General features: G+C 60.6%; 1 protein-coding gene across 1 annotated transcript; it reads left to right on the top strand.

The window, feature by feature from the left end:
- The first annotated feature begins 495 nt into the window (after nucleotides 1–495).
- Nucleotides 496–10,969, top strand: LOC146767480 (uncharacterized). The gene is made up of 6 exons (XM_085577376.1): nucleotides 496–1,418; nucleotides 3,101–3,181; nucleotides 4,652–4,693; nucleotides 5,764–5,915; nucleotides 7,553–7,665; nucleotides 9,462–10,969. The coding sequence occupies exons 1-6, from the start codon at nucleotides 638–640 to the stop codon at nucleotides 9,616–9,618; spliced, it is 1,326 nt and encodes a 441-aa protein (XP_085433502.1). The 5' UTR covers nucleotides 496–637; the 3' UTR covers nucleotides 9,619–10,969.
- The last annotated feature ends 1,140 nt before the right edge of the window (nucleotides 10,970–12,109 follow it).

A 12,109-nucleotide genomic window follows, 5' to 3' on the forward strand; every position in this document is an offset into this window, starting at 1 on the left:
GACAAGTCCAGTGACAGGGTCAGGACTGGGGACAGGGACAAGGATGTGGCAGGATCAGACCGGGACAGAGTCAGGGACAAGGACAGGGACAAGGATGGGGACAGGATCAGGGACAGGCAGGGACAAGGTGGGGACAGGATCAGACAGGGACAGAGTCAGGGACAAGGACAGGGACAAACATGGGGACAGGATCAGGGACAGGCAGGGACAAGGATGAGGACAGGATCAGGGACAGGGACCAGTCCAGCGACAGGGTCAGGACTGGGGACAGGGACAAGGGACGGAGTCAGGGACAAGGACAGGATTGGGGACACAATCGAGGACAAGGATGGGGACAAGATCAGGGACAGACTCAGGGACAGGAACCAGTCCAATGACAGGGGACAGGGACAAGGATGGGGACAGGATCAGGGACAGGAACCAGTCCAGTGACAGGATCAGGGACAAGGATGGGGACAGGATCAGAGACAGACTCGGGGACAGGAACCAGTCCAATGACAGGATCAGGGACAAGGATGGGAGCTGACTGTTCCTGTCTGATCCTGTCCCCATCCTTGTCACTGTCCCCAGTCCTGACCCTGTCACTGGATCAGGCACAGGGACCAGTCCAGTGCCAGGGTCAGGAACAGAAACAAGGATGGGGACAGGATCAGGGACACTCAGGGACCAGTCCAGTGCCAGGCTCAGGAAGAGGAACAAGGATGGGGACAGGATCAGGGACACTCAGGGACCAGTCCAGTGCCAGGCTCAGGAAGAGGAACAAGGATGGGGACAGGATCAGGGACACTCAGGGACCAGTCCAGTGCCAGGCTCAGGAAGAGGAACAAGGATGGGGACAGGATCAGGGACACTCAGGGACCAGTCCAGTGCCAGGCTCAGGAAGAGGAACAAGGATGGGGACAGGATCAGGGACACTCAGGGACCAGTCCAGTGCCAGGCTCAGGAAGAGGAACAAGGATGGGGACAGGACCAGGGACACTCAGGGACCAGTCCAGTGCCAGGCTCAGGACTGGGGACAAGGATGGGGACAGGACCAGGGACGCTCAGGGACACAGGGCTGGCCGCGGGGTCCAGCCCCTCACCCCCTGCCCGTCCCCAGGGCGGGCTGGCTGTCCCCTGGGGGCGTGGGGACACGCGTGACGCCGGGCGGGTGGCATCAGCGGGGTTCCTGTTCCCCCGGCTGGCACGGAGCAGGAAGCGGGGCCAGCACCGTCCCTGTCCCCAACGTGTCGCCGGGGCCATGGCCAACAGCCCCGACCTGTACGAGACCCTGGAGATCCGGTACCCGCCCCCCCGGGCCCGCGGGGACCCCGCGCCGCCGCCCGCGCTGTCCCCGCGGTGTCACGCGTGTCGCCGGGCGCTGGGCACGGCCGCGCTGCTGCTGCTGGTGGCGGCCCTGGCGGCGCTGGGGGCACTCTGTGAGTGGGGACAGAGGGGACAGGGGCGGCAGGGGTGGGAAAGGGGCTGGGAAAGGGGCTGGGAAGGGATGGAAGTGGGAGAGGTTTTGGGAATGAGGTTGGAAGAGGCTGGAGAGGGGCTGGGATTTGGGAAAGGGGCTGGGAAAGGGGTTGGGAGGGGCTGGAAGTGGGAGAGGTTTTGGGAATGAGGTTGGAAGAGGCTGGAGAGGGGCTGGGACAGGGGCTGGGGGGTGGGGAAGGGGCTGGGAAAGGGTTTGGGAAAGGGTTTGGGAAAGGGTTTGGGAAAGGGTTTGGGAAAGGGTTTGGGAAAGGGTTTGGGAGGGGCTGGAAGTGGAGAGGGGCTGGGAAAGGGGTTGGGAAAGGGGTTGGGAAGGGATGGAAGTGGGAGAGGTTTTGGGAATGAGGTTGGAAGAGGCTGGAGAGGGGCTGGGACAGGGGCTGGGGGTTGGGGAAGGGGCTGGGAAAGGGGCTGGGAAAGGGTTTGGGAGGGGCTAGAAGTGGAGAGGGGCTGGGAAAGGGGTTGGGAAGGGTTTGGGAGGGGCTGGAGGTGGAGAGGGGCTGGGAAAGGGGTTGGGAAAGGGGTTGGGAAAGGGTTTGGGAGGGGCTGGAAGTGGAGAGGGGCTGGGAAAGGGGTTGGGAAGGGTTGGAAGTGGGAGAGGTTTTGGGAATGAGGTTGGAAGAGGCTGGAGAGGGGCTGGGATTTGGGAAAGGGGCTGGAAAAGGGTTTGGGAGGGGCTGGAGGTGGAGAGGGGCTGGGAAGGGGTTTGGGAAAGGGTTGGGGTTTGGGAAAATTTGGGAAAGGGCTGGGATTTGAAGTGGGTCCGGAAAAGGTGTTGGGAAGGGGCTGGAGTTTGGGAAAAGGGCTGGAAAGGGGCCTGGCAGGGGCTGGAAGTGGGAGAGGGGCTGGGAAAGGGGCTGGGATTGGGAAAGGATTTGGGAAAGGGGATGGGGTTTGGGAAAAGTTGGGAAAGGGGCTGGGATTTAGAGGGGGGCTGGGAAAAGGGGTTGGGAAGGGTCTGGAGTTTGGAGAGGGGCTGGGAAAGAGGCTGGGGTTTGGAAAAAGGGGTTGGGAAAGGGCTGGGATTTAAAGAGGGGTCGGGAAGGGGGTTAGGAAGGGGCTGGGGTTTGGGAAAAAGGCTTTGAAAAGGATTGGGAAGGGAGTTGGGGTTCGGGAAAGGGGCCGGGAAAGGGGTTAGGAGGGGCTGGAAGTGGGAGAGGGGCTGGGATTTAGGAAAGGGGTTGGGAAAGGGGTTAGGTTTTGGGAAAGGGGCTGGGAAAAAGGTTGGGAAGGGGCTGGCGTTTGGGAAAACGATTGGAAAAGGGGCTGGGATTTAGAGAGGAGCCGGGAAGGGGGTTGGGAAAGGGCTGGAGTTTGGGAAAAGGGCTGGAAAGGGGTCTGAGAGGGGATGGCGGGGGTCCCGGGCAGGAGTCGGGGGTCCCCTCCCAGCGCTGTCCCCACCCCAAAATGGGCACGGCCAGGCCGGGCAGGGGCGGGGGTCTCTGGGTCGGGAGGAGTTGGGGGGTCCCGGGCAGGGCCAGGAGGGGACAGGGACCCCAGGAAGGGGACAGGGACCCCGGGCAGGGTCGGGGGACCTCGGATGGGGTCAGGAGGGGACAGGGACCCCAGGCAGGGACCCCGGGGAGGGTCGGGGGTCCTGTCACTCCCCTGTCCCCTCCCCCAGACGCGCAGAGCCGGCGGGAGCTGCAGGAGGCTCGGGCGGAGCTGGCAGCGGCCACCGACCCGCTGGGGCCCGACCCCGACGGTGAGGGACCCCCGGCACGGGCACTGTCCCCAACCTGTCACCGGTCCCTGTCCCCAAAGCCTGCCTGCAGCCGCTGTCCCCAAATGCCATGCACAGCCCCTGTCCCCAACTCCCGTCCTGTCCCCAGCCTGTGTCTTGTCCCCAAATCCTGTCCCGTGTCCCCAAATCCTGTTCCGTACAACCAAATCCTACACACAGCCCCTGTCCCCAAATCCTGTTCCGTACAACCAAATCCTACACACAGCCCCTGTCCCCAAATCCTGTTCCGTACAACCAAATCCTACACACAGCCCCTGTCCCCAAATCCTGCCCCCTGTCCCCAAATCCTGCCCCCTGTCCCCAAATCCTGCACACAGCCCCTGTCCCCAAATCCTGTCCCCTGTCCCCAAATCCTGTTCCGTGCCACCAAATCCTGCACACAGCCCCTGTCCCCAAATCCTGTTCCGTGTCCCAAAATCCTGCACACAGCCCCTGTCCCCAAATCCTGTTCCGTGCCACCAAATCCTGCACACAGCCCCTGTCCCCAAATCCTGTTCCGTGTCCCAAAATCCTGCACACAGCCCCTGTCCCCAAATCCTGTTCCGTGCCACCAAATCCTGCACACAGCCCCTGTCCCCAAATCCTGCCCCCTGTCCCCAAATCCTGCACACAGCCCCTGTCCCCAAATCCTGTTCCGTGTCCCAAAATCCTGTTCCGTGCCACCAAATCCTGCACACAGCCCCTGTCCCCAAATCCTGCCCCCTGTCCCCAAATCCTGCACCCTGTCCCCAAATCCTGCACACAGCCCCTGTCCCCAAATCCTGCCTCCTGTCCTCAAATCCTGTCCCCTGTCCCCAAAGCCTGCACACAGCCCCTGTCCCCAAAGCCTGCACACAGCCCCTGTCCCCAAATCCTGCACACAGCCCCTGTCCCCAAATCCTGTCTCCTGTCCTCAAATCCTGTCCCCTGTCCCCAAATCCTGCACACAGCCCCTGTCCCCAAATCCTGTCCCCTGTCCCCAAATCCTGCCCCCTGTCCCCAAATCCTGCACACAGCCCCTGTCCCCAAATCCTGCCTCCTGTCCCCAAATCCTGCACCCTGTCCCCAAATCCTGTTCACAGCCCTTGTCCCTAAATCCTGTCCCGTGTCCCCAAATCCTGTTCACAGCCCCTGTCCCCAAACCCTGTCCTGTCCCCAAACCCTGTCCCCAAACCCTGTCCCATGTCCCCAGATCCTCTTCTGAGCCCCTGTCCCTAAATCCTGTCCCGTGTCCCCAAATCCTGTTCACAGCCCCTGTCCCCAAACTGTCCCCAGCCCTCAGTCCCTGTCCCCAAACTTTGTTCCAGCTCCGGTCCCCAGCCCTGCCCAAAAATTCTGTCCCCAAACTCTGTCCCCAGCCCTTGTCCCCCAGTCCCGTTCTCAACCGCGGTCCCCAGCCCGTGCCCCCTGTCCCCAAACCCCACTCCCGTCCCTGTCCCCGTGTCCCCACAGGTCGCATCCCTTCAGCGGCGCAGCGGCGGCAGGACCGGCTCGGTGGGTGACAGGGGGAGGCGACAAAGGCGGTGACAGCGGGGAGGTGACAGGGGTGTCACCGCGTGCCGGGTTCGGGGAAGTGACAAGGGCGGTGACCGGGATGTGGCAAGGGGGTGTGACAGCGGTGTCGCCGTGTCCCCACGCAGGGCAGTGGCTTTGGGGAACCGGGTGTGGGGAGGCGACAAGGGCGGTGACAGGGTGGTGACAGGGGAGGTGACAGGGGCGGTGACAGGGGCTGTGACAAGGGTGTGACAAGGGTGTGACAAGGGTGGCGACGGGGGTGTGACAGTGGTGTCGGCCTGTCCCTGCACGAGGCAGTGGCTTTGGGGTACCGGGCGCAGGGAGGTGACAAGGGCGGTGACAGGGGTGTGACAAGGGGGGTGTGACAGCGGTGTCGCCGTGTCCCTGTGCAGGGCAGTGGCTTTGGGGAACCGGGCGCAGGAAGGTGACAAGGGCAGTGACAGGGGTGTGACAGGGGTGTGGCAAGGGTGTGACAAGGGTGGCGACGGGGGTGTGACAGCCGTGTCGCCGTGTCCCTGCGCAGGGCAGTGGCTTTGGGGAACCGGGCACGAGGAGGTGACAAGGGTGGTGACAGGGGTGTGACAGGGGCAGTGGCAGGGATGTGACAGATGCGGTGGCAGGGCAGTGACAGGGGTGTGACAAGGGCAGTGACAAGGGTGTGACAAGGGTGGTGACAGGGGTGTGACAGGGGCGGTGGCAAGGGCAGTGACAGGGGTGTGACAAGGGCGGTGGCAGGGATGTGACAAGGGCAGTGACAGGGGTGTGACAAGGGCGGTGGCAGGGATGTGACAGATGCGGTGGCAGTGATGTGACAAGGGCAGTGACAGGGGTGTGACAGGGGTGGTGACAAGGGCAGTGACAGGGGTGTGACAAGGGCGGTGGCAGTGATGTGACAAGGGCAGTGACAAGGGTGTGACAAGGGCAGTGACAGGGGTGTGACAAGGGCAGTGACAAGGGTGTGACAAGGGGCTGTGACAGGGATGTGACAAGGGCGGTGGCAGGGATGTGACAAGGGGCTGTGACAGCGGTGTCGCCGTGTCCCCGCGCAGGGCAGTGGCTGCAGGCGCTGGCGCTGGGCTGGCGCTACCACCGCGGCAAGATTTACCTGTTCTCGGTGCAGCGGCAGCCCTGGGCCGCGGCCGAGGCCGCCTGCGCGGTGACACACGCGCACCTGGCCTCTGTCACCAGCGCCGAGGAGCAGGTGAGGCTGGGGACACCCCCGGGGACGGCCACGCCTGTCCTGTCCTGCTCTGTCCCCTCCCACCTGAGCAGCGTCTGCCTGGGCACCTGCAGGGGCCTGTCCCCAAATCCTGTCCTGTCCCCAAATCCTGCTCACAGCCCTTGTCCCCAAATCCTGTCCTGTCCCCAAATCCTGCTCACAGCCCTTGTCCCCAAACCCTGTTCTGTCCCCAAATCCTGTCCCCAAATCCTGCTCTAAGGCCCTGTCCCCAAATCCTGTCCTGTCCCCAAATCCTGCTCACAACCCCTGTCCCCAAATCCTGTCCTGTCCCCAAATCCTGTCCTGTCCCCAAATCTCGGGCACTGACCCTCTCCCCAAATCCTGTCCCCAAATCCTGCTCACAGCCTCTGTCCCCAAATCCTGTCCTGTCCCCAGATCCCAGGCCCAGACCCTCTCCCCAAATCCTGTCCCCAAATCCTGTCCTGTCCCCAAATCCCAGGCCCAGACCCTCTCCCCAAATCCTGTCCCCAAATCCTGCACACAGCCCATCCCCAAACCCTGTCCTGTCCCCAAATCCTGTCCCCAGCACCTGTCCTGTCCCCAAATCCTGCACACAGCCCATCCCCAAACCCTGTCCTGTCCCCAAATCCTGTCCCCATCACCTGTCCTGTCCCCAAATCCTGCACACAGCCCATCCCCAAACCCTGTCCTGTCCCCAAATCCTGTCCCCAAGCCCTGTCCTGTCCCCAAGCCCCATCCTGTGCCCCTGTCCCTGCCCGTGCTTGTCCCCAACCCTCGTTTCCACCCCTCCTACCCTCACACCCTCCTGCCCACCCCTTCCAACGTCCCCCCACCTGTCCGGTGTCCCCTGCCACACTGTCCCGTGTCCCCTCCTCTGTCTCACTTGTCCCCCGTCCCACCCCATCCCATCTGTTCCCCTGTCCCCCATTCCGCTGTCCCCTCCCATCCCCTCAGCTGTCCCTGTGTCCCCTCCCCTGTCCCGTGTCCCCTCACATGTCCCGTGTCCCCTCCCCTGTCCCGTGCCCTCTCCTCCGTCCCCGTGTCCCCTCACCTGTCCCATGTCCTCTCCCCGTGTCCCCTCACTGCCCCTGTGTCCCCTCAGCTGTCCCCGTGTCCCCTCAGCTGCCCCTGTGTCCCCTCCCCTGTCCCCTGTCCCCTCAGCTGTCCCCTCCCCTGTCCCCTCACCTGTCCCTGTGTCCCCTCCCCTGTCCCCGTGTCCCCTCAGCTGCCCCCATGTCCCCTCACCTGTCCCCTCACCTGTCCCCTGTCCCCTCAGCTGTCCCCCTCAGCTGTCCCCTCACCTGTCCCCTGTCCCCTCAGCTGTCTCTGTGTCCCCTCAGCTGTCCCCTCAGCTGCCCCCGTGTCCCCTCACCTGTCCCCTCACCTGTCCCCTGTCCCCTCAGCTGTCCCCTCACCTGTCCCTGTGTCCCCTCCCCTGTCCCCTCACCTGTCCCCTCCCGTGTCCCCTGTCCCCTCACCTGTCCTCATGTCCCCTCACCTGTGCCCTCTCCCCTCCCCTGTCCCCGTGTCCCCTCACCTGTCCCCTGTCCCCTCCCCTGTCCCCGTGTCCCCTCACCTGTCCCCTGTCCCCTCCCCTGTCCCCTCAGCTGTCCCCTGTCCCCTCCCCGTGTCCCCAGGCCTACCTGGCGCGGGAGGCCCGAGGTGGCACCTACTGGATCGGGCTGGCGGCCACGGGCCCGGGGCGCTCCTGGCGCTGGTCGGACGGGACCCCCTATTCCCCCGAGCACAGGTGAGCGGGGTGGGGACACCTGGGGACACCTGGGGACACCTGGGGACACCTGGGGACACGACTGTCCCTGAGTAGGTCCAGTCCCCCAGAAATCAGTGGGATGATCCCATTAATCCTGTGGCATGATCCCACTCGCATCCCTCCAAAGATCAGCGGGATGATTCCTCCCGTCCTGTAGGATGATGCCTCTTATCCAGAGGGTTCATCTCCCCCAGATCCAGTGGGATGATCCCCTAAATCCCGCGGGGTGGCCCCACTAATCCAGTGGGATGATTCCCTAAAACCAGTGGGATGACTCCATTAACCCTGTGGGTAGATTCCCTAAATCCCATGGGGTGACCCCACTAACCCAACTGGGGGGATCCCATAAATCCAGTGGGGTGATCCCCTAAACCCAATGGGGTGACCCCACTAACCCAGCAGGTTGATCCCCTAAATCCCGTGGGGTGACCCCACTAATCCATTGGGAAGATCCCATAAATCCCGTGGGATGATCCCACTAACCCAGTGCGTTGATCCCCTAAATCCAGCAGGAGGACTCCACTAATTTATTCGGAGGATCCCCTAAACCCAATGGGGTGACCCCACTAACCCAGCAGGTTAATTCCCTAAATCCTGCAGGACGACCCCACTAATCCATCAGGCTGATCCCCTAAATCCCGTGAGATGATCCCCTAAATCCCACGGGATGACCCCACTAATCCCACAGGATGATTCCCTAAATCCCGCAGAATGACCCCACTAATCCATCAGGTTGATTCCCTAAATCCTGCGGGATGACCCCACTAATCCCATGGGATGACCCCACTAACCCACCAGGCTGATCCCCTAAATCCCGCAGGATGACCCCACTAACCCATCAGGTTGATTCCCTAAATCCCATGGGATGACCCCACTAATCCCATGGGATGATCCCCTAAATCCCCCGGGATGGCCCCACTAACCCCTCAGGTTGATCCCCTAAATTCTGCAGGATGACCCCACAAATCCCGCGGTATGACCCCGCTATTCCCATGAGATAATCCCCTAATCCCGCGGGATGACCCCGCTATTCCCATGGGATGACCCCGCTATTCCCGTGGGATGACCCCACTAATCCCATGGGATGACCCCGCTATTCCCATGAGATAATCCCCTAATCCTGCGGGATGACCCCGCTATTCCTGTGGGATGACCCCGCTATTCCTGCAGGATGACCCCACTAATCCATCAGGTTGATCCCCTAAATCCCGCGGGATGACCCCGCTAATCCCATGGGATGACCCCACTATTCCCGCGGGATGACCCCGCTAATCCCGCGGGATGACCCCGCTAATCCCACAGGATGACCCCGCTAATCCCACGGGATGACCCCGCTAATCCTGTGGGATGACCCCACTAACCCATCAGTTTGATCCCCTAAATCCCGCGGGATGACCCCACTAATCCCATGGGATGACCCCGCTATTCTCGCGGGATGACCCCACTAATCCCGCGGGATGACCCTGCTAATCCCATTAGATGATCCCCTAAATTCCACGGGATGACCCCGCTATTCCCACGGGATGACCCCGCTAATCCCGCGGGATTACCCCGCTATTCCCACGGGATGACCCCGCTAATCCCGCGGGATGACCCCGCTAATCCCGCAGGATGACCCCGCTATTCCCACGGGATGACCCCGCTATTCCCACGGGATGACCCCGCTAATCCCGCGGGATGACCCCGCTAATCCCGCGGGATGACCCCGCTAATCCCGCGGGATGACCCTGCTATTCCCGCGGGGCGCCGGCACTGACCGCCGCCCTCGGGGGCAGTTTCTGGGCGCCAGGCCAGCCGGACAGCACGGACCACGGCCGCTGGGGCGGCGAGAGCTGCGCCCAGATCCACCCGGTGGGCTCGGGGCTCTGGAACGACCACAACTGCAACTTCAGCTTCCCCTGGGTGTGCCAGCGGGACCTCGGCGCCCCCTGAGCGTCCCCGCCGCCCCGAGGAGAGCTGGGGGACGGGGGGTTGGGGGGTTCTGCAAATTGTGGGGTGATCCCGTGAATCCTGGGTGATTCCTGGGTCCAGGGGGCGCAGATCCCTCCAGAACTGTGGGATGATCCCTCCAAAAGAATGCCATGATCCCACTCGGATCCAGGAGGTTCAGTCCCCCAGAAATCAGTGGGATGATCCCTCCCATCTTGTGGGATGACCCACTCAGATCCAGGAGCTTCAATCCCCCAAAAATCAGTGGGATGATCCCTCCCATCCTGTGGGATGATCCCTCCAAAACTGTGGGATGATCCTACTCAGATCCAAAAGGTTCAATCCCCCAAAAATCAGTGGGATGATCTTTCCCGTCCTGTGGGATGACCCCTCCAAAACTGTGGGATGATCCCCCTCGTATCCAGGAGGTTCAACCCCCCAGAAATCAGTGGGATTATCCCTCCCATCCTGTGGGATGATCCCCCTTGGATCCAGGAAGTTCCATCCCCCAAAATTAGTGGGATGATCCCTCCCATCCTGTGGGATGACCCCTCAAAAACTCTGGAATGATCCTACTCAGATCCAGGAGGTTCAATCCCCCAAATTCAGTGGGATGATCCCTCCCATTTTATGGGATGATCCCTCCAAAACTGTGGGATGGTCCCTCCAGAACTGTGAGGTGATCCCTCCAAAAATCAGTGGAAGGGTCCCTCCCATCCTGTGGGATGATCCCTCCAAAAGAATGCCATGATCCCACTTGGATCCAGGAGGTTCAATCCCCCAAAAATCTGTGGGATGATCCTACTCGGATCCTGGAAGTTCAATTCTCCAAAAATCAGTGGTTTGTGGGATGATCCCAGTCCTATCCAGGAGGTTCAATCCCCCAGAAATCAGTGGGATGATCCCTCCAAAACTGTGGGATGATCCCCCTCAGATCCAGGAGGTTCAGTCCCACAAAAATCAGTGGGGTGATCCCTCCAAAACTGTGGGATGATCCTGCTTGGATCTAGGACGTTCAACCCCCCAAAAATCAGCGGGATGATCCCTCCCATCCTGTGGGATGATCCCTCCGAAACTGTGGAATGATCCTACTCAGATCCAAGAGCTTCAATCCCCCAAATTCAGTGGGATGATCCCAATCCTATCCAGGAGCTTCAATCCCCCAAAAATCAGCAGGATGATCCCTCCCATCCTGTGGGATGATCCCTCCAAAACTGTGGGATGATCCTACTCGGATCCAGAAAGTTCAATTCTCCAAAAATCAGTGGTTTGTGGGATGATCCCAGTCCTATCCAGGAGCTACAATCCCCCAAAAATCAGTGGGATGATCCCTCCAAAACTGTGGGATGATCCCCCTCAGATCCAGGAGCTTCAATCCCCCAAAAATCAGTGGGATGATCCCTCCCATCCTGTGGGATGATCCCTGCAAAACTGTGGGATGATCCCACTCATATCTAAGAGGCTCAATCCCCCAAAAAATTAATGGGACGATCCCTCCAAAAATATTCAGTGGGACCATCCCCCATATCCAGTGGGATCATCCCCCCTATTTGGGGATCTCACCCCCCCTCCCCAATCCACAGGGATTGTTCCCCCTATTTAGGGAATTCATCCCCCATATCCAGGGATCTCATTCCCCATATCCAGTGGGATCATTGCCCTTATTGAGGGATCTCATCCCCCTCATCCAAGAGGTTCATCCCCCTTATCCAGTGGGATAACTGCCCCTATTGAGGGATCGATCCCCCAAAACCATTGGGATCATCTCCCCTTATCCAGGGATCTCATCCCCCCAAACCTCTGGGATTATCCCCCAGTCCAGTGGGATCTCATCCCCCAAAACCAGTGGGATCATCCCCCCTTATCCATTGGGATCTCATCCCTCAAAACCATTGGGATCAATCCCCCAAAACCAGTGGGATCACCACTCCTATATCCAGGGATTTTATCCCCCAAAACCTGTGGATTATCCCCCAATCCAGTGGGATTTATCCCCCAAAACCAGTGGGATTTATCCCCTAAAACCATTGGGATCATCCCCCCTTATCCAGGGATCTCATCCCCCAAAACAAGTGGGATCTCATCCCCCAAAACCAGTGGGATCAATCCCCCAAAACCAGTGGAATCAATCCCCCATATCCAGGGAATTTATCCCCCAAAACCTGTGGGATTATCCCCCAATCCAGTGGAATCATTGCCCCTATTGAGGGATCAATACCCCAAAACCATTGGGATCATCTCCCCTTATCCAGGGATCTCATCCCCCCAAACCTCTGGGATTATCCCCCAATCCAATGGGGATCAATCCCCCAATCCAGTGGGATTTATCCCCCAAAACCAGTGGGATTTATCCCCTAAAACCAGTGGGATTATCCCCCAATCCAATGGTATTATCCCCCAAAACCATTGGGATCATCTCCCCTGATCCAGGGATCTCATCCCCACAAACCTCTGGGATTATCCCCCAATCCAGTGGGATTTATCCCCCAAAACC

The sequence above is a fragment of the Lonchura striata genome, chromosome 4 (assembly GCF_050655825.1).
Source record: "Lonchura striata isolate lonStrDom1 chromosome 4, ASM5065582v1, whole genome shotgun sequence".
Classification (NCBI taxonomy): domain Eukaryota; kingdom Metazoa; phylum Chordata; class Aves; order Passeriformes; family Estrildidae; genus Lonchura; species Lonchura striata.